At 34.5% G+C, this 22,672-nt stretch overlaps 1 protein-coding gene across 6 annotated transcripts in view; it reads right to left on the reverse strand.

Annotated features, from left to right (window-relative positions):
• The window catches only part of THSD7A (thrombospondin type 1 domain containing 7A), a 295,397-nt gene that overhangs the window by 65,752 nt on the left and 206,973 nt on the right, over window positions 1-22,672 (reverse strand). For all 6 annotated transcript variants that reach the window (XR_004252908.1, XM_032181674.1, XM_032181675.1 and 3 more), the window contains 3 exons: window positions 11,983-12,174; window positions 3,632-3,866; window positions 404-519 (listed from right to left, as the gene is read on the reverse strand). Coding sequence is in view for 5 of the 6 variants with exons in the window: in XM_032181674.1 (XP_032037565.1) it covers window positions 404-519; window positions 3,632-3,866; window positions 11,983-12,174 (543 nt within the window). In the remaining variant the exon portion in view is untranslated. The remainder of the gene's footprint in view (window positions 1-403; window positions 520-3,631; window positions 3,867-11,982; window positions 12,175-22,672) is intronic.

Here is a 22,672-nt window from a genome sequence, read left to right on the forward strand (position 1 = left end):
TAGCAATGCTGTGCCTGATACATTCCAGGGCCCTCCTGGCTGCCAAGGCACACCACATTTAAGCAGGAAAAATGGAAAAAAAAAAAAAAAAAAAAAAAAAAAAAGATGCTTATGGAAAATACGGAAAAATAAACAAAATGGAAAATAGAAGATATCCTTCAACAGGCCTTTGAGACAAGAGTCTCTAACTAGAAGTTAAAATTGATTTTAGAGGCCACTAAATAAATTTTCTACACTGTTCTATGAGCAGAAACACTACTTCTTCCCTGCAACTGCTGCCTCAACTATTACGTGTCCACTGTCAGAAGAAGGTGTGCATAAGCATTCTGCCAAAAGTGACTCCAGATCGGACCATACTTCTTTTCTTAAAATCTCTCTACTAGCACACAATGGATAAAATTACCATCTTGACATGAAGAAGGACACAATGTCCAGTCACTGAATGGAGTCACAATACAATCCTTCCTACAGGGAAGCAGACATGGCCTCACTGTTTCTGGTCGGAGATTCTCAGGACATCTGAAAAAGTGAAAAAAAGAAGCATTATCAAATAAACAATCATTCTGCAATGAAGTGGTGAATCATGAGAGATACTGAATGTCTGCAGGCACACGAGGGGAGTGCTAGTTGCCCAGAACTCACCAGGACAGATGTCAAAAACCCAAACCTGTTAGAATTGAAATATCTCTGGTGGAAGCAAGCCAAAACTGGTGCATTCTGCACCTGGATATTGAACTAAAAGAAGAAAAAAAATAATGATTCCTCATCTGCCATTTCAGACTCTTTCCTTTTCAGTGTTATTTTAAAGCTTCAATATTATTGTAAAGAAAAGTCATCTAGCTTAGTCTAGCAAAATACATTTCTACCTCTTCACAAATGTACTAGAAGCATAAATTCTGGCAAGAGGCATATCTGGCATAAATAATACTGCTAACTCAGGAATATACAGGTATAAATTGGCCATGATTATGACGGAAACCAGAAGCAGTTTGAAACTACCAAATCAATAAGACTGTGGAAGACTGTCAGAAGGGACAGGAGACCTTGATTATTTTAAGAAAAAGCTTGATCAGTATATAAAAGGGATTATTAGACTGCCACATATGGGACTCATTAACCCAGGTCACTTTCCCAGTTCTGCTTTTCCATTTTTTTGTTAAGAACAAACAACCTTCTACACTATATTTTGTTTTCAAAAGATGCTATAGCTTTTGCAGAAGTACTGCAAGTCTTTAAAATAATTTCAAAATGGCTATTGCCCTAAAAGCACACAGAATGTGGACTGTCAGAGGATTACATAAAAAGGTATGAAAAAACATCACTTCTACATTTTGGAGCATGATTAAAAAACATTACTATGATTTTCCTCTTGTTGGCTGCCAGGCACCTTGGACCAGAGAGATAAGAGACCAATTTTATATTTGGATTGGATCAGCTGGGGAAGCTTGGGGAAGCATGAGGCATTCAGGCTGGAGGGACAACTGACAAGTTTAATGATGAGTTACCAAGAAAATGTGGCCTCTGTTGTTGATGGAGAACTACACCTGTGTCAGCAAGGGAAGAAGAACTGGCAAGAAGAGAAGAAAATTGGAACTGCAGCTTTACAGGAAAATATTCTTCAGCAATAACATTTGCTAGTTTACTGTCTGTTTCTGAGTTTTCCTGTCGATTCACATACTCCTTCCAAAGTAAGCTCCATTTCTGTGAAGCTACACCAACTTGTTGCCCATAATGAGGCCTCTTGTAATGATATCTCCACCCTTTAAAGAAAGTTTATCTCCTAAAATACGAATGTGAAGAACCGTGCAAATTATAGCAATAGCAACAAAAATCTTCATAATGTCTTCATAAGCCCCGTCTATCTTTTTAAGTCAAATTTTGCCTTTTATTTTGTATGGGATTCATAAAATCAGATTATGTATGCATGGGTGTATTATATATAGTGTCAGGTACACTTTAAAAAATGATCTGCCACCAATCATATACAGTGACTATATTGTCAGGAATTTTCTCTAGGGACAAAATTCAAAATACTTCCGAGCAATACAGAACACTGGCTTAATAATGGTTTCTCCCTTAAGGAACAACAGAAATTTTAAGCATACAGAAAAGTCTGAGTTATATACTTTCACTGTTTCACTAACAACTTCATCCTTCAGGAGCACTGTACATTAGAATTCTTTTTCAGATCCTTGGGCAAGGCAATTAGGTCAATTAGAACACCATTTCTATCTTTTTATATTGTTTGTATTTAGTATATGTGGCTTAAAGCAATGTATTGATTTTTTTTGGCATTCCTTACTCAAGGTCAAATTAAACAGAAGAGATACAAGCTGAAGTCTGTAACTTGTGAGGTAGATAAGGCCAATAATATTGATTCTATCATTCCACAGTAGTCCTTTTTATTAAGGGAAGTTTAAAACAAGGTTCCTATTTACATTTTCATGTCAAATGTCTAGTTCTTTAAAAATGATTTGGTAATTTTAATATGACAATTTGATGGATCAACCAATACTTTTTTCTCATTTCACAAAATCCATTTATGACACAATAAAATAGTCATACTCCCAAAAATTTAAGGTCAGATCAAAGGCGAAGGCATTACAAGATTTTAAAAAGAAGATAAAACAGAGTGTTTTTTGTTTGTTTAAGGAAAATGAGTAGTAAATAAAAGATATAGTAGCGTTGTGACTGAATAGAACACAACTTAATGTAGACATAGAACAATTTAGGTTACTGAATGGGCTGGTGTAATTCACTGTAGTTCCATTTAAAATAAACTAGGAATAAATCTACTGTTGAATAAAGCAAGAAATGGTAAATATTTAGTGTGAGAATAGCTGCCTCATGACCTTTCTAAAAGACCTCTGCTCTCATCTCTTCTGGCTCTGAATCTCTTCTGAACGGGATATATTTACGGATTGACAAACTGCATAAAGATACTATCAAATGCATTTTTTACTAGTAGCTAATCCATATTTAACCCTGGTTAAGAATTTAACCCTGGATGAGAATTTAAATCATCGGGCAAAAGGGATCTCTTAGGAAAACATGGATATGGGGGAAACAAACAAACAAAAAAACCCAAAAACCTCACAAAGGAAGACTGTCAAACTAGTGTTTAAACTAAGGTTTCAAGCTTATGCTGCGTCAGAGCTGTACTATGCTTGACCTCTTTGGTCTGCTTCTGAGAATGTGCACTTTAATGGGTTGTACTGTATTCAGACACAGAACAATATTTTTATGTGGAATTGCACGAATCCACACACCACACCCCCATTTGGAACTAACACAAGGATCTCAGAAATGGTGCTGCACTGCACACACACACAGCCCAAGGAATTCACTTTGACTCAATTTGAAGATGGTAAGGAGCCAACTGGACTTAGCTGGCAGCACAATCACCACTCTAAATATCACGCATAAAAATCAAGTGTGAAAGGTACTTCACAGTCCTTTAGTAGCTTCAGTTTTGTGTTTTTGAAAGACAAATTGTTCCTTTATGAGAACACAAAGATTGGGAAGAGGTGGGAGTGTTGTCTCCACATGCAGTCACTTGCTGTATAAATTTAGATCAGCAAGATCCAAAAAAAAATTCTAGAATGACAAGATAATTTTTTAAGATCTTTACTTTTTTGGGCCCACTTGTCCCACGTTGACTCTCACACAGATAACTTTTCTTGTCTGCATCCCCACAGAACAGGTGGCCTCCCCATTCCAGCTGGCAGAGGAGTTGAAAGCAGACACAGATGCGTCTTCTATGCACTGTCCCCATGGGCCTGTCTGCCAATGATACACAGTGCAAGAGTGCTCATTACAGCTGCGGGTTTCCTGTAGTGCACTACTGTTTGGACACTGTATTCCTCCTGGAACAATAAAAAAGGGCAAAAGTTCATGGAATGGAAGAAAATAAAGCGAGAAGAAGAGAGAAGAGAAAACCTGAAATCTTGTTAGCTATATGTTATCACTTTGATTACATGAAATAAGTGCTGTACTTCCTTCCTCCTCTTCATATGCCCAATACTCACTTCGGCAAACTTCAGTGAGCAGAACACACAGAACAGAATGTACATGGATGGCAAATGTGTATTATGAGGACAGTAAAATAATGATAATTTATATAACACACTAATGTCTTTTGAGTATTCTACAGAATTTTTATTTAGGGATTCCCTAAAAAAAAGACTGTAAGAGATAACATAAGGAATTAGGATGGCTCTAGGCAGAAGAAATCGTTAAGCGTTCTAGTTATGCATGCCTGGAGACCACTGTTTATGTCTAATTCATGGATCAATTAAAAATATTTTTGGAGTTCTTGTCCTAGGTCCCAGTGGATATTTATCCACGTTACATAATTACCAAAGAGGGTGGCACAGCTGGTAATTTCTGGTGCAGATTGAGATAACAAAGGCTGTTTCAGGTTAAGATTAAAATGCATTCATGTGTCAATAATTGTGAAGAAAAGCTCAGATAATGCTATCTTTGTTATGTCTGATTTCAGATAGTGCATTCAGTCTTTTACATTCAAGGTAATTTAGGCTTCTAATCCTGCATAAGCAAAGAGAAATCTTTCTTACTAGACTTGATCATAGGCTACTAGATATCTTACATTGTGAGTATGTATCATATCTGCTGGATGCTACCGTGCTCTGGTGCTACTAGATATAGAGAATCTAGGTTTAATAATTTACATAAGTTTTCATATTTAGGAACAATACAATAGGACTCCTAAATCCATATGACAGAAAGCCAGGGAAAAGCTAATGTTTTATGTCTTTCCTAAAATACTAGATCTGTAAGAAAGATAACTGAACGAGACATTTTTTATTAGTTCCTGCATATGAACCATACATCGCTTTTCTCTGAAAAGAAAAATGTGTGCTCACACCAAGCACATATCAGAAAGCACATCAGCTTTTCTGTCCCACCACAGAACTTTAGGTTGACCTCTTGTCCTACAGACAAAGAAGAAGGAAGTGGTTTTAAGCACTTATTACTGGTAGTGATTAAACAAACAACAAACAACAAGTGTAGTAAGACACAATGGATACTTGAAGTTCTCCAATGTGAATAAGTGTCACAATTAGAATACATTCTAACTGATACCCTAAGCTGGATTTGTGAAACATCTAGTTCTGCAGCAAACACGAGGAAAGGGATGCTCTAATGAAATCACAGAACAAAATCCAAATCCTCAATTTTCTGTTTTCATTGAGATATTTTAAGGTTCTGGTCCAGGGCTAAAAATATTAATGCAACCAAGCAACAGTAAATATATTAACTAAGAAGTCATGAAAAAGACTAGCTATTCATAAGTTTAATAAAGGGGGGTTAGAAACACCTAACAACTTGTGAATGCAATTAAAAAAAATACTAAAATTGCATTGGTTTGGGCTCAAAATTGATGCAATTCAAGTCCATCAGAATTGCTTTAAATATATTTTCATATGCACCAAGACAAAGCAAATTATTTACATTTTGAAAAAAAAAAAAAAAGAAAGAAAAAGAAAAGATAAAACAAAATTATGGTTATGTGGTAAGTTTCAAAATGTTATTCAAACATCTTCCTTCGGGAAATGAAAATCCTTTCAAATAGCACCAGCAGATAGCAAGATAATTAGGAAGTCTTGTAAATTAAAAAATAATAATAATAATAATGAGAAGAAGAAGAACTGTAGTACAGTCTCAAATTATTTTGCATAAGAGAATACTGATCCACAAGAGAAGGGGACTAGACATGTTCCACCAGTACAAGAGCTAAAGAACAGACAATCTAGAAGTGATAAAAGAATGTTAAACTACTTCTATCTGGTGTTACCTCAGAAGAAAATAAAAAAGGGGAGGGTGAGGGGGCATTCAAGGAAAATCATATATTAAAGGGAGAGGGTAAGGGTTGGGTGGGGGTGAATGTTTCCCAAGGAACGGATGCCATATCCATCATTTCCTAAGTTCCTAATGTATTAGAGAATAAAATGACAACTTGGATTCAGTTTTGACAAAAATGTATATTCAGGGAAAAAGTGAGAGTGACATTGACTTGTAATAGAAAAAATTTGGGGCGTGAATGTCTGTAGCTCAGTGGGAATCCAGTTCTGTTCAGATAAAACCAATAGTTAAGAAAACAAAAACAAAAACAACAACAACAAAAAAAAGTGGAAATAATACTACTGAAATATGATGCAACTATCAGCAGTATTAAATAGCAGTATTAAAAGGAAAATATTTATGTATAAATCACTGTGCCATTCTCTTCAGGAAAATAACATTTGCTTGTGCAGTCTCAAATTAAAATAGGTACAGGAAAAAAAGAATGGTCTGGAAAACTGGCAATTAGACTTGCCCTTTATAACATCTACATAGGGATAACAAGATCAGTGCTGCTAAACTTTAAGAACATTTCACTAAATGAATGTTCTGTAAAAAAATGTTTGACAGAAACATAAAAAAATAATATCACAGAAAAAAAATTATCAGAATACATGAAAAAGATTATACAATGCTAAATACATGTTCTGTTATACATGAATAGATGACTGTAAATAATTCCTTGGCAAAACTAAGTAATCATTTCAAAGTATAAAAACCAGTTGGAAATGAAGCATTTTTTTTTTTGTTTCTGATTACTTAGACAAAGCACATTTGGAAATGAAACGTTAGTTTTACAGGGGGACTTGCACAGTACTTATAAAATAGCACAGATAAGATGTTAGTTTCCTTGAATGCTTTTAAATGAATTGTCAGAGTCTTAGCTTGCTTTTCTGCCTGATTTGGAGCTCATAACGGGTAAGACACATTGCTACAGGATATTCAAGGATTGGACTTTCTAAATCTTTTCAATGACACTGTCATGATAACTTACAAATTTTGAAATGCTTAACACTTTTTAAAGCATTTAAGGATCATTTTAATTAATCATTTTGCTATCACTCATTTTACAAATGCATGTAATTGTATATGTGCATTCTCAAACTTAAGGTTTGAGAAAAGAGATGTGACTGACATGCCTTTTTTGTAATCTAGACATGTGTTACTTATTTGTTTGCCCTAAGAATGAGATTAGGCAGTCCTTGAAGTAACTGTATGTCTTGAAGACACATGTGGTCAATATGTGCAGACCATAGCAGAAGACCCTGTTGGTGCCTACTCTTGTTCCAGTTCTGCTTCCTCACCCAGTGCATGTTAATTATACAAATCAAGCTGAAATACTCTACACAAGCAACTTTGAGAGACCTGACTTCAAAAAAAAAAAACAGGGTAGGAGTCAACATGCACCTATGGAAGAGGAGAAGTCTGTCCTCAAGTCTTTCTGTGTATAGGACTTGAACCCCAAATCCCTGACACTAGGCAGGAATCTGAACTGAGGGACTTCTGAGTATAAGGGGAAGCACGGTAACATCCTTTTCCTGGCATTCTTTTGTGCACAGGTGCCAAATAGCTTTGCAAGTTTAGCTTGAAAATTCAGGCTTCCCAGTTCCAAAGTTATGTATTTTTCTTTTTAATTCCCTTTTCAGTTGAAATTAGTTATAATTTATGAACATATTTGTCTTATCCAAAACTGAACCCTTGGCAAATAGGCAGTCTGTTAGGAAAACAATTACTCAATTCTGCGCTCTCTGCTTTAATTACAAAGCATTATTATTTCAAGCTAGACAAATACAAAAATTAAAAACAAACCTAATAAGCATAGGAGAAATAAACAATTTTAAAAGCTCTAAGTATAACTATTTTTTTACAGCTATGAAGTCAAAATGCACTGGAATTTTATCAGTAATAAAATTTTAAAGCATGTCAGCCAGAATTTTCAGAGTTCAGAAGAAATTTCTTTGTTCCAACTATTCCTTACAGGTTCAGTAAATCAGTCTTGCAGATATATGAGAAGTATGAGCTATTTGCCCCTGTCAAACAGAATACCTGATTAGATAGACAACTGATATTTTATGCTACCTAAGTCAGTGATGTTTAATAGTCTGTGATATATGAGGTCATACCGAATAGTGTTTCTGGCATAATAGTCTTTCTGGCTAATCTATGAATGTACAATAGCCACAGTAAGATATTGGCATGCACACGCATCACTGCCCTAAGAGAATGTTTTAAACAAAATCTGTTAGATGAATGTAATAAAATCATCCTTTTTATTTTATTATTTGCTTTTATTTTTTTTTTTTTTTAAATCTTTATATTTTGAAAATGAGTATCAATCATTTACTACTGACAAACACTTGGAACATATACCCATTAGTTTTATGCTATATAACACTACTATAATCAATACAGAATCAGTCTGCATATCTAAAACTAGACACATTTAGTAGTTTTTAGTCTGAGGTCGAGATCTATGCCAAGTAGTCTTAGTGCATATTACTAATTATATGATTTCCTGTAACCAGAAAATAAAGTTTAAAATAAATCATAAATAGAAAATAAAAATAGACAAACTGTACATTTGATATAGGCTGAAACGTGTATGATGCTTTTACTGGACTTCATATGTAAAACTATATGATGCAGCAGGTAACACCATCGTGACCTTTGCTGTCATTTAAAATTTGGAGACAATGATTTTCCTGAGTTTCTTACTGTACCACGAAGATGTATTTGACAGTGACACAAACGAGCCACCACTATAGGCATGCTCACAGATGGACAAATTTATAAATAATTTCATGTTTCAAACCTTCAAGTTGAGGACAACAATCTCAGAAAATATATCAAAAATTGTTATTTTGACACCTGTTTTCATATGGAGTCATCTCACAAACTACATACAATCTTGAGGAAAGAGACTCGTCTCTCTTTCCCTGTTACCCACTGGGTGCATGTAAATAAGCTCATCCTGGGTGGGCATAACTACACTGTGCTTGAGGCTCTGTAAGGTATTGTTCAACCACACAGAAGATATGTTATTCTGGATAAGGGAATGCTTCTGAGAGCATATACAGCAAAGGTTTGAGGAGAAGTTTGGGGCTGGAGAGGCAGTTGGTAGCAGGAGATGAGCTTATTAGAAAAGTTTGTTACAACTGTAAATTACATATAGGTTCAATTTTCCCTGTGAAGCTATTCTTGTAACCTAGAAGTAATAACTACTGAATTAGCTCTACTCTAAATAATCAAAAAATAGATTATACAGCAGCTCTTCCCTGGTGGTCTAACCTGATGGCTTCACTAAACCACTCCAGCAGCATAGATAACAGGGAAGTAAGAAGAAAAATGACAGCTTAAATATGAAATGCATAGCTCTATCACAGCATTAACAAGCAAAAAGAAAGTATATAGTACTTTTTATTTCAAAGAGGAGAGAAACTGAACAAAAATAATACCGTGGTAAGATGCCATCCAAGATCCAAATACAAGACCATATTCAATATGTTTTTACAGACCCTCAAAAATGTCAACAGGGTATTCACGTTTAAGTATCCCAATGAACAAGAATTAACCTCTCTGGATTGTAATAATTAGTCTGCATGCAATGCCTGTAACTCTTTGAACTTGCTAGGTTTGTAGGCTGAATTATCCATGACTAGCAGTAGAATGTGTATGATCAAGAATTCACAGAGATAAACTAGGACTACTTATGCCATCTTAGAGAACATATTTAGTGTATTTATGAGTTGACAGCAGACTTGTACTTTCTTTCATTAATTAATGTAAAATCTGATGTCATAGGAATTGTGTATTTGTATGCAAGAATTTTTATTTGTCCTACAGCGTTCTGAATTAAAACTCCCAAATATCATTGATATACTATACAGTATACTATACTACGAAATATCATCCCTAACCTGGCCTGGCTCTCATACCAGACATTCAAAAAAGGTTCAAAAATCCAGAAGGGAACACAAGTGGGACTGCTTGCCTGAGCAGAACTAAAAGTTATTTTCAGGACCCAGTTTTAGTATGTAAATGGAATTACTGGTCTTATGTTTACTAAACTTGGGATTGTTAGTTACATAAGACACTTAAAGAATTTTCATCAACAGTAACATATTTTTTATAAGCTCTGAACAAAACAGAGAACCATATTCTGTGTCTCAGAACATAAAATGACCTCCCAGCACTAACTATGCAATCAGGGTTTTACATTTTGGTAACGTGGCTGATATCTGTCATGCAGTTCCAGAAGTGAGAAGTTATTCAGTTATTTGTCATTTGGAAAATCACTAAAAGATATAAGAGATTTAAGAGAAGAAAAATGACAAAGTCTAATTGCAGTGAAACATACACAAACACAAAACACAAAACATAAAATGAAACTTTTGATCATAATAGAAGCAACAGTGAAAAGTACATTGCAACCAGAGTTGTGACTACATTCTAGCCTTAGGTTCCTTTATTTATATATTTTTATTCTCTGGAGTTTTTACAGAGCACAAAGGACCAAGATGTGAGTGAATTGCTATAGTACAGATAGAGATACCAGCTTGTATCCTTAAAAAATAAATAGATAGATAAGTAAATAAATAAATAAATAAATAATATCCTCTCTGAATAGTGGTAAGGAGGCCAGGGTTATAGGAAAACAGAAGTGCTACAACAGCTAGGTAACAAATTAGCTTTCTCAGCCATAGTTCAGGGCTCTCTTCACTACTGTCTGTGTGGATTGAGACCTGTCAATCTTCTTGGTGCCAATTCTAGTCATTGCACAACAGACATAAATAAAATTCCTATACTTAAAATTCAGCCTACACTTCACTGCTTTGCTGCATCTGCTGCCTTATATATTATCCTGAGATGTGTTAAGTACCAAAGTCAGAATGAATAAAACAATAACTTTTTTTTTTTTTTTTTTTTTTTTTTTTTTTTTTAACAAAAGAAGCATAAGAACAGGGAGTCATTTTCTGGAGTAAATCAGATTTTCACTTCTGTGGCATGGCTGTCAGGATGTCAAATTTCTATCTCCAGTAAAACTGCATAAGTATATGGAAAAATCTATTATCTTGACCTATATGGAAAAGCAAGTAGCACATATATATATATATTTGCATCATCATTTGAAAATATAGCTCTGTATTTCCCTCAAAATGAATCCATTTGACACACTATAAAACCAAGGCAACATAAAAACAATTTCCTTTCTAATTTTAAGAGTATTTTCACTTTGTGGCATAGATCCATCTAAGTAATTTATTATCTGAATCACCTACTGAAATGAGCATAGTTCTGATTGCCTTTTACACTTCTAACAAAGGTCACTTTCAGGGAAAAAGCTGAAGTGCCTTTCTTGAAATTACCTGAATTCTGTCAAATACACAGTATACCTTGGCAATGAAATCAACTGTGTTTGCAAACAGAGAGGTGTTTTGATATACAATGATGCCTGTTCCTTTCCTTCACTTGTCAGAAAGGTTATTTGCCTGCACTACTTCCATATCTTACAATTTTGTATCTCAGCTAAATTTCATCTTATTCACAAATGAGGATTCACAGGGTAAAACCAAAGTTTCACAATGAATAAAAATGTTAATGTGGTGGCAGTAGTTACCCATTTGGGCTAAGAATATTTAAAGCCTTTTGTTGGTGTTAGAACCCATTAAAACTCTTACCTTTTCAGCATTTGGACTCATATCTTTACAAAACTTAACCAAAATTATAACTAGGGTTACCAACAGTCCTCTATAAATATCTTTCATTAAGATTTGCGTAGAACAAATAGAAAATAGGAAGGAAAAACAGTAACATTATGCAAAATATTAACAAAAAAGTAACATCAACTGAAATAAGTGAAATGAATCTTTAAAACAGTTTTAGGTGTTATGATTAAATTTAGTATTTAAATTAAATTAAATTTAGGATTTAGCATTCAAATACTATTTCTATTTTTTAAAAAAAAAAAAAAAAAAAAAAAAAACACAAATGAACAAACAAAACCAACACAGCTCCATCCAATAATTTGTTTCTGTTGGTCAAAAAATTGCTTTGGCACTGCCAGGACAGATGAGAATTCACAATCAAACAAAAGTCTACAAAAGTATGTGACCCTACCTTCACCTGCGTATGCTAAGATTGAGCGGGCACGCATCTGCTTTCCTTCTGTGGTTTTCCCGGAGCAGGTGTGTGAGCAGGAGGACCATGCAGACCACATGCTGAGCACACAGTCCTTTGGGCATGGAGCTTCACAGACAACAGGGATTGGGTAGATCGCATCTCTACACAGCTGTCTGTCAACCTCTTCTCCTGGGAAAGAAAAGGCCAGTAGCAGTCTATCATTTGTTAAATTAACTTAAAATGAGCAATCTAGCCCAGATGGGCACACAAATAAATTAGATTCTGTTCTTCTATATAAACAAGATAAATAGATTTCTTATTACAATGACTTGTCTCCTCTGTCTTGATGTCAGAAGAACACACTGAAACCTTGTTTAATTTGATATTCTGCTGAAGCAAATACCAGCCTGGGTGGTCTTTAGGCTTTTGCTTTGTTATTGTATATTTGATTCCACAGAAAGTCCTCATATAAATAACACAGCATATAATACAGCTACAGAAAACTGCACATGTGGAAATGCAGGTACCTAAATCACTTAGTCTTTATCCATGTTTGTGGGAGAAGTGGAAAAATATCATAACTTTCAGCCAGGACAGTTTTATAATCCACAATTTATCCTCTGAATTGCAGTTGTGAATCAAAATATGAAGAGAGTTGCAGTAAGCTGCAGTCAGAGACTGTTGTTTGGTTATAAAGATCACCTTTTATTAGATATGCCAGTGACACATCACTGTCATGGAAGTACAAAAGGATCTCCACATTTATATTCTGTCACAGCAATGTACATATTTCATTCTAATAAAAAGATCCATACTGGTATAAATTGTTTAATGAAATACTACCTACTGTTTAAGTACTGCTTTTATTTTTGGTAAATAAATCACACAAACTGTGTCTGAGATCTCTCTGAATAGCATCCCAATCACAAAGTGGTTACTTTTGTAAGGTGCCATATCATTTGCTGATCAAATCAGTTAATATCAATTAAGTGAGGGTAAAGGAATGACCAGATATTCGGAGGTCAAAAAGTCTCACTGCCAGTGACAATAGGCTGAGAAGAAATCTTCACTTCGGAGAAGGTACAGAAAAAAATGAAGAAAGGAGAGAGAGACTTGAATCCACTGTTTTAGAGTTATAGCTTTGTAATCATACAAACCAATTACAGAAATTGCTTTCCAAAAAAAAAAAAAAAAAAAAAAAAAAGGATCTCAGTTCAAAAACAAAAAGGATCTCTGGGAATGGAGCAGTAGCCCAATATGTAATGACAGTTTCAAGGAACTTTGAAAAAGTTGCATCTGAGAGTGAAATGTATTTCTGAGGCCTTGTTAACCACATACAACCAAAGCATAGAAAGAGTCAGTCTAATTTATTAATAGGAAATCTGTTTTTCTTAAATTTTCTGCAAAGCATATCTTTTCAAAAGCAGCTGAATGCCTTTCACATTATATGATCCTTGCCATACGAGTGCATAAAACCTGTTTCATCTACTGAAATATTATTGAAGCATATGTGATCTCAACGGAACTGAACCTATAGTATAACAATGTAAACTTGTAATGATCCACCACCACAGACCTTTTGTTTCAATAGTTAATGTCAACAAAAACTGTATCATCAAGATTTGCAATGGAAATAAGTCTTCAAAACAACAAAATATTTTCTGGAAATAAGGATTAAATGCTCTATAATTTAATGATAAATACATCAGCCAGTGATAAAAATCACCACGTGGATTCTGAAATGCTAAGTCATTGAGAAATGTGGATGCCATAAATTAAGCCAAAGACCTTCAAACACTGCTTTCCCCAAGCCTCAAATTAGGCTTTCATTTCTTAACAAAATAATAAAATTCATCAAGCAGTAATCTAAAGAGAATCTACATTTTTTTTAATTCAAGTATTACAGCGACTTAAAACCTCTCAAATAAACCTCTGATAAACTAAGGTCCTGAAAATTGGACATTCTCTAGTACTAGCAACATATCACAATTCCCAGAATTATTAAAGACCAAATTCTTTAGAAAAAGAGGAAAAGATGAGAGCCATCCATCCAATATCCCTTTAACCAACAGCAAATGTTTTATTCACATAGACTAGTCACAACAGAACTGCAAAGATCAATTTTCCTTGGCCTTGCAAACCAGTGGAAGTCTTTTTTAAGCTCATGCCTTTAAAATAGCCTCAAGTAGTCATATTTATCTGAATTATAAAGATCTTTGTGATCAAACTAAAGGGAAAAAACAAACAAACAACAACAACAAAAAAATACAATAGCTGTTTTTTCCCCTACTACAGGTAGAAATTTGAGCCCTGCAAAAGACTTCATGGATTTCCCACATCGTGTTCTGCTTCTCTTGTTCCTTCTCTTGTATCACAGGTCATCGCAGCCTGTCACCAGCGCAGGAAGGCTTCTTGTCTGCTTCATCGGAATGACACAGTGTTTATCTTAAAGTACAAGAGGGAGGAGCAGCCTGCAAACTCCCTTTCCGAATGAAGGAAGAAAAGGGATGAACATTACTCTCAGACTATTTCACCACCAGGTAAGTTTCAATGAAGTAAGTTGTGGGGTCACCTGCGTGTCTTGAAAGAAATACTACTATTACAATAAAGTTTGCCATAGTATGAATATACAACACTATATCAAGCTTATTTATCAGCTACCAACTAAGGTGACTTTAACTCAAAACTCAAGCTGAATTTGGGGTCATGATGAGAAATTGTGTTTAGTTTCACTAGTTAATTAAAGGACTATACATTTAAAACTAAAAAGTCTTCACCTTCTCTCAAATCAAAGGTCTTATCTTTTCCTTTTACAGGGAAAGTATTCTAGATATAAGTATGTTGCATATTAGCATTTGGATTTTGTCAACAGTCCAATTCTTATCTGATGAAGACAATAGCATAGAAATGCAGCTGAAAATAATATTTTATAATGGGTATATCTTCAGGGAGATATCTTATTTAGACAAAAGTGTTTCTGACATTTCACTAATGATTTTATGAACTACTTGACCTTTGTTGCCTTCTTTATAAAGTACATAGTGTAGTCAACTAACAGGAATCACTCAAACATATGCTGGGAACAATGTCAATATAAAGATTAAAGCCACATGGAAAAAGTCCCATTTGAAAAAGTTTTTCATCTCTAGTCTAACAGTTTAATAGAACTTTATGGGTATACGTTTATTTCACACAAGATATAAAGACAAACCTCCGAAAGCATGTGTCAAAGGGCCCTGCCCTGAATTACTTATGTTCAAACCAACAGAATGACAAACAAACAAAACAGAAAGAGAGAAAAAAAAAAAAAAAAAAAAAGAGTATGAAGTAAGAAAGCTGTTGACCACTGAGCAGTTCATTTGTCCTTTAACATTTCAAAGCAAGCAATAGTCCATATTCAGAAACAATGCTTATGTAGCAGAATGGCATTCCTCTCATGCAACAGATACTTTGAGCTAAATTCTCCAAACTGCACTAACAGAAGTAACTGCATGTAGAAATGGCTGGAGGCAAATGAGATTTTCAATGATTTTAAAATGTCAGAAATTGTTTAAATCTTTATTGTGATTTTTACAGATTTGTTCCATCAGTAAAGACTGCTGAGGAAATTTTATCCTTGAACTGTTATGCCTGCTCCAGCTTGACAAGCAGCAAAGTAAGTCACTACAGTAAAACTTCCTTGTGGTCTTCATGGTGTAAAGACCTTCTAGTCTGTGTGCATGCACCAGAACCACTAGGGAACTACTGAAATATTTAACTGCTTTAAATAATAATAAAAAAAAATAATAAAAAATAATAATAAAACAACAACAAAAAAATGAAACTACTAGATAGGCTTTTTTTTTTTTTTTTTTTTTTTTTTTGCAGATTAAAGGCAGATAGCTTGTGACTAACATGCAGGAGGAACCAGCTGTTTGTAAGTATCAGACTGCATTCATGTCACTGTTCTTGTTTTATTACATTCACAAAAGAGATACAGCATGTAAAAATTTGGTTTAGATGCTAAAGGCTGGCCTACAAGGAGGAAGACACATTCTGTATTTAATATAATCAAACCATGCCATTCCTTGGTTTTATTTTAATTTTATTTTATTTTTACTCATCTGTAAAATGGGTCTGATATTTAAGTTTCTTGTAAAATGGTTTAAGATCTTTCCACTGGGTAGCATTCCTAGAGCTGGTAATATTAGAGAGATATGGCAAGGAAGAACTCTTGCTTCTTCTTCATCTTTTAATAAGGTGCATGCTTCAGTGCACAGCAAAAACTTGCTGTCAAATTCTGACCTGTAGTAAATGGAAAGGCAAGTGCTTAACAGAGGGCAAAATTATTTTAAAGCTTTAAAATGGACAGTAAAATCACTGCTGGATTCAATGAGGCATGGAGAAAACCTGGGAATAAAAATCAACATAAAAATGCTGTTGGGTCCTACGTAATAAGGCAATGAACTTGGCAAAGTCCTGTACGAGGAAGCCAGCTATTGTCTCTGAAATTCTGAAATATAACCTGATATAAATTGTCAAAAATTGAAAATAAAATCACAGTAAATGGGATCAAATCAAGAGAGGGCTTTAAACATTAACATTGTAAGTGATGTTTAAAACACCTGTGGAATCAGTAAAGAACAGGAATATCACACAGTGGTAATATAAACTGTACACTTATAAAGTTCATAAAGCAATTAATAACTGCAAGTGACCCTAAATGCTAAAACTGCAGACTTCAGCATCTGCACTACTTAGTCAAGTGTGTCAAATTTACTAATATTTCTGTGGCTAAGAAAAGGAAAATAGAACGATATCTTGTTTTTGTGGTTTCTGGTAGCCACCTATGATAGTCTGGTTTTAAATACAATAGACCATGGGAAGCTACAGCATCATTCAAGTGGTTTTAAATCTGCAAGTTTAAAATGAGAATGTAAAATACAAAATCATAGAAAAGATAAACAGTTCAAAGCACAACATGATATGGATGTACCGTTTATACATACTAGGGGATATATTGCATACATGTCACAATATCTATAACTGGTCTCTCTGCTAATACTTCTATTACCAATTTTCTTGTCTTGCCAGTGAAGTTGAACACTGTGTCATCCATTGGAAAACCTCTGTACACCTGAAATTCTTGGTGAGGCACCCCCTGAGCTTTTGTGGGTGACAAAGGCCTGGTTCACCAACTTCAGTAATGCCTCTAAGCATGGAGGCTTTTTTTTTTTTCCCCAGCAGGAAAAAATGCATCTAGTTCATATGTTATTCTATTTCATGTTAAAATCTATGAGTTGCGATGGTTGTCATTTACTGTTTCCTTCCTTCCCTGTTCAAAAAAAGAATCAACAGAGAAGTTTTACACTGCCTTCTGTATGACTTGGAAAGGCTGAAACAGACAATGAGACTGCTCTTCATCCTGAATTCCCACACAGTTTTCCATATACATTACTCCCATATGAAGATTTGTATGTGTCCTTATGCTGGTGCCCTTTCCAGCCTTTGAGCAAAGCAGCTGAGAAGCTGTGAAAATATGCTGTATATATTCAAAGCTCAGTAAAATCCAATCTACACTATGTTTTTTTTGTTTGTTTGTTTTTGTTTTTGTTTTGTTTTGTTTATTATTTTTTTCATATGGAACTTATTTCACAGAATCACAGAATGGCTTGGGTTGGAAGGAACCTTAAAGATCACCCAGTTCCACCCCACCTGCCACGGGCAGGAACACCTCCCACTAGACCAGGTTGCCCAAAGCCCCATCCAGCCTGGCCTTGAACACTTCTGGGGATGGGGCATCCAAAGCTTCTCTGGGCAACCTATGTCAATGCCTCACCACCCTCATAGTGAGTAATTTCTTCCTTATATCTAATCTAGACCTACCTAGTTTAAACCATTTCCCCTTGTCCTGTCACTACACTCCTTGAGTACAGTGGCCCTCCCCAGCTTTCCTGTAGGCCCCCCTTAAGTACAGTAAGGCCATAATAAGGTTTTCCCCAGAGCCTTCTTTTCTCCTGGTTAAATAACCCCAACTCTCAACCCCAACTTGCACTCCATGCCCAAAGCTAGTAAAGCATATACCTCTCCATAAAGAGTTTGCATATGCTACTGTTTTAAAATTTTTGCATTTCCTCAGATATACAAAGACAGCTTAACTATCTTTGGCATAAATGCATTTAAAAAAACACAAAACTTACAGTTTTGAAGTGCCTAAATATCTGTTTTAATTATGACTCAGGTCAAAAATAAGCAAGAAAATACCAGTCATATATAAAGGCCTTGAAATTACAAGAATATCATAACTAGATTAAAATAATATATATATAAAGTTTTGTTGTTGTTGTTGTTTTGTTTTTTAGCTACCATTCTAAAGGAAACATGAGGAAAGAACTTCAGGCAAACCACTGAAATAAAGGAAAATAGAAACTTGTTCAATTTTGAAGACTTTAATTACTAATAACCTTGTCTATACGTTGACTGATAGAATACAAAATGGGCAATTCTTCATGTAACAAAAACACTATTAAAAACATCATTAAAATCAGACATTTCCAAATGATAAGGCACCTTGTATCTGCTAAAAAGGAAATAGTAATCAAACACAATAATAAACTAACATTATCATTTTCATTTGTAATGCTATTATACTAATTTCAAATCACCAAGCAATTATCAGTCCTCAAAGTTCACCAGAAAAGGGTAAATCCTGTCTCCCGAGCATGAACTGTCATAGCAATTTAACTTTTTCTTCCAAACCACAGTTCTGCAGCAGTAGTGGAGTGGGGATTTTTTTTTTTTTTTTTTTTTTTAACTCATCAGAATAAGTAGAGAACTATATTGTGAACTATGCACAGAATAAATGTGGAGGCTTGTAATACTTTCATTTAACTGCCCTTTTGGTGCTTGCCATACCTCCTGCTTATTCATGGCTTTATCATAACTGCTGAGTGCAAATTCAGTCACACACAGTGACTGAATTTGCGGGGAGGGGGTGTGTGTGGGGGGGCAATTTTTTTTTTTTTTTCTTACACAAAAGGAACTAAGTAAAGCTGTCTTTCTCATAGCACATGTCTCTAATTAAAATGCATACACTATTGCAAAAGGCTGACCCAGATTTTCCTGTAGGGAGAATTTAGTAGTTAATCCCTGAAAACCTAATCAAATAAGCCACTAAAAAAGGGAAACAATAATATTTACATGCAATTCATCATTAACTGCCTTGTTTGGTAAAATAATCTTAAATAAGAGTATTTTGAGAAAAAAAAAAAAAAAAGGAAAAAAAAAAAAAAAAGCATGTGCAACAGTATCAGAATGACAGACCAATCTTATTTATTTTTGCTCTTGAATCAATTCAATACTTTATATATAATGCATACTTTGATAGACATGAGGAAACTCTGAAATGTTTTATTAATTCCAGCAGCCTTCATAATATCTTGACAGTGTGTATTTATATCTACCTCAAAGATAAAGGTTGTCAATGTAAGCTTTAATGTTAGTAAACCAGCAGTGTCCTTGAAAACAATAGCAGCACTACATTAGCTTATACATGTATAAAATTGGTTTCTGTTCTAGTCACAGGATGACCAGCTGCCAAAAAAATCTCTCTGCATGAGGTAGGTAGCATCTTGAAAATTTTTAAACCTCTCTAATTATTGAGCATTAAATAACATTAAAATATAATTCATGTTCTCAATGTATTCTACTTCATTAGCTTCAAGGTTTTTCAACACAATGTAAAAAGATGGTGCAATTATTCCTATTATTGTTCTTATTAAGTGAGGTTTCTGCATTCAGTTCTATTGCTTAGGTGCAGGTAGCTCTTAAGTGTTAAATCAGTTGGCAATTCCCTAATCACATACCTTTCTCTCAATTGGTTTTGCTAAGTAGCATTTGCATTTAATTAAGTATGTCTTAATTAGTTGATGGTTAATATTCGTGAAGTCTTTTTCTTCTAAGAAGCCTAAGTAGAAATGGCACTGATTTCAATGAAGACAAATACTCCAATATTTCTCACATCTGTTTGTTATGCAAAAATGTAAGAATGTTGCTCTAATAGTATAATGATATGAATGCATTGCTTGATCATAAAGTGACTGGGCAATTTGTGTGTGAAAATTTACTGTTGTTTTGGTTCTTTGTGAAATTTCAAGCAGTAACACACTATTACTTACTAAAAGAAAATTATGAACACAACACTTGAACTCATTATTAAAAAGAATCAACATCATGAATTTCATAAACAGGGATAGATTTTTCTTCAAATGAGAAACTTGCTAGCACAAGTACATAAACCTTCATATCATTTACATGCTTACTGTGATGGCACACACAAAACAGTGACACACAGAGAAGATTACTTATGACTTTCACTTTGCAAACACTAGAAGACATGAAGACCTTTAAAAATATAATTTTAAAATGTGTTTTTGGCTTTTATAAAGCAAACATTTGCAATTGTTCTGTTCATGGCATTGACTGTTCATGACATGCAAAAGGAAAATGGCTGGATCCTAGAAACCTACTACATTGAGTGTTTCTTAAATCAAAGATAACAGCATGAGTTGAGAAAAAGAAATCTTCTTGAGATTTTCTATTTCTTAAAAACCACATTTTTCAAGCATGCAAATGTGAAGTAGTACATTTTACTAGCAATAACTTCTCAATGCTGACCACGTGCAATCTTCACTGGGTATTCACCTTAGGCAAAAAATATTTTTGAGGAATGGAAAGGCAGTGACTTCAAGAATCCCCATACGGATGGGGAAATCCAGTTACAATCAGTATCTGATTGCTTCTGTTGCCTCTGTCTAAGCAGACCACTACATGCTACTGCTACACTTCAGCTCTAGCTTAATTGCTAGCCTGTCTGCTAACCTGCCTCGCAACACAGTGTATTTACAGCTTTGTAGAAAGAATGCAAATGCAGGTGGCACTATTCAGGTGGTTGATAGAAATACTGTAAGATTTGAAAGCCATTCTGTCATTGAGATAAGCCAGCTTTGGTTCTAAAAATGCCTTTCCTGCCCTTAAGCTCATCCAAAGTTTCAGTCATCCAATTTTCAAGAAAGCGGAGTCACTGCTAAGAAATCCAGGTCAGTATTCTTTCACGCATCAAGTAAAGGTAAGGCTTTGCATCACATGCATAACAGTTACAGGAACAATCAAACCCAGAGCATTCCTTACTCTGAAATAATGAAAGCCATGAAAGGACAACTCTGAAACAAAAATGAAGAATACGTATATTTCCTTCTAATACTGTTGCAGATAAAAAATATCTCTGGATGTTGTTTAAATATGACTGGTTAAAAATAATGAACTCACACATTCAGACACAACGTTAGTGCTTCCAGTAATCCCATTTTTACATCTAATAACAAAAGAACATATGTATCTCCAGTCATATTAGAGTCATCTATCAGGATTTCTGTCCTGTAGATACAGTCTAAATTTGACAAAGGGAAATAAAAACAGGGAAAGGAATAGTATTTCTTTATCCAAATAGTACTTTTACAAGTAAAATGCAATGCCATCTGTCACATGTAGGAAGGCCAGAGTAAACAGCAATATGAAACATATAATATTCTATAACTATGTTAGCTTGGAAATATATAGTGCACAGTCACCTGAGGTATTTGGCTGGGGAAAAACAAACAAACAAAAAAAAAACAAACAACAAACACAACTTAGACTTTTCCCAAAACAGTGCAAAGCTCTTATTTATCCTTGAATTCTTTACTCAAGAAGAATGAAAATAAGCAAGAAGAAACTGTTCTGCTCTCTTTGTCAGCTAATAAGAAGAATGTTTTGTGGTATCTATGTTAAACTTTACTTATTCCTTTATCTAATCTCTTATTTTTCGTTATTCTCTGACAGATTTTCTCAGGTTAAACAACCAAATTAAACACATTTCACCTAGAAAATATGGAAAACAGTTTTCCATTTCTGATTGTATTTACATACTGAACTTTTTAACTGGTAGTTGTGATAAAAAGGGCAGTATCAATTCCACAAAGCATGCAGAAATCACTTGGTTACCTGTGAAGTTTTATTAAACTTCAATTAAATAAAAAAAAAATAAAAATAAATAAAAAAGAGGCACAGTGAAGGTGTTGTACAGCATATTTTGCATTATGCATGCTGTCAAAGACTCTATTATTGCAAATGATAACTCTGAATTTTTCACTAATTCTGATACCACTGAATATCCACCGACGAGAAAGGATGTGAGTGACACTGAAAAAAAAAATGGTCTGAACAGGAATACTGAAGAATTAATCCAAATTAATTAAAATGTGACTTTGAAGGAGATTAGTTTAACTCTATTAACATTTTGTATGTGATCCTTATTCAGAATGAAAGAGAAAATTCTTAACATATAGAATTTAGGCTATCTTAATTCTGAATAAGAGGATTCGTATGAACATTTAATATAGTTTAACTGATATATTTTTGTATTTAGTTTAGATGCTTTCCTATGCATCTCCAAGTAAACAAGACAAAGTAAACAAAATCTGAAACATTGCAGAATGGTTGAGGGTGAAAGGGACCTCTGGAGGCCATCTGGTCCAACACCACTGCTCAAGCAGGGACACCTGATGTTTAAACAAAACCTCCTGCTTTCCACTTTGTGCCTGTTGCCTCTTGTCCTGGCATTGGGCACCACTGAACAGAGCCTGGCTCTATCCTCTTTGCACCTGCCCTT

The sequence above is a fragment of the Aythya fuligula genome, chromosome 2 (assembly GCF_009819795.1).
Source record: "Aythya fuligula isolate bAytFul2 chromosome 2, bAytFul2.pri, whole genome shotgun sequence".
Taxonomy (NCBI): domain Eukaryota; kingdom Metazoa; phylum Chordata; class Aves; order Anseriformes; family Anatidae; genus Aythya; species Aythya fuligula.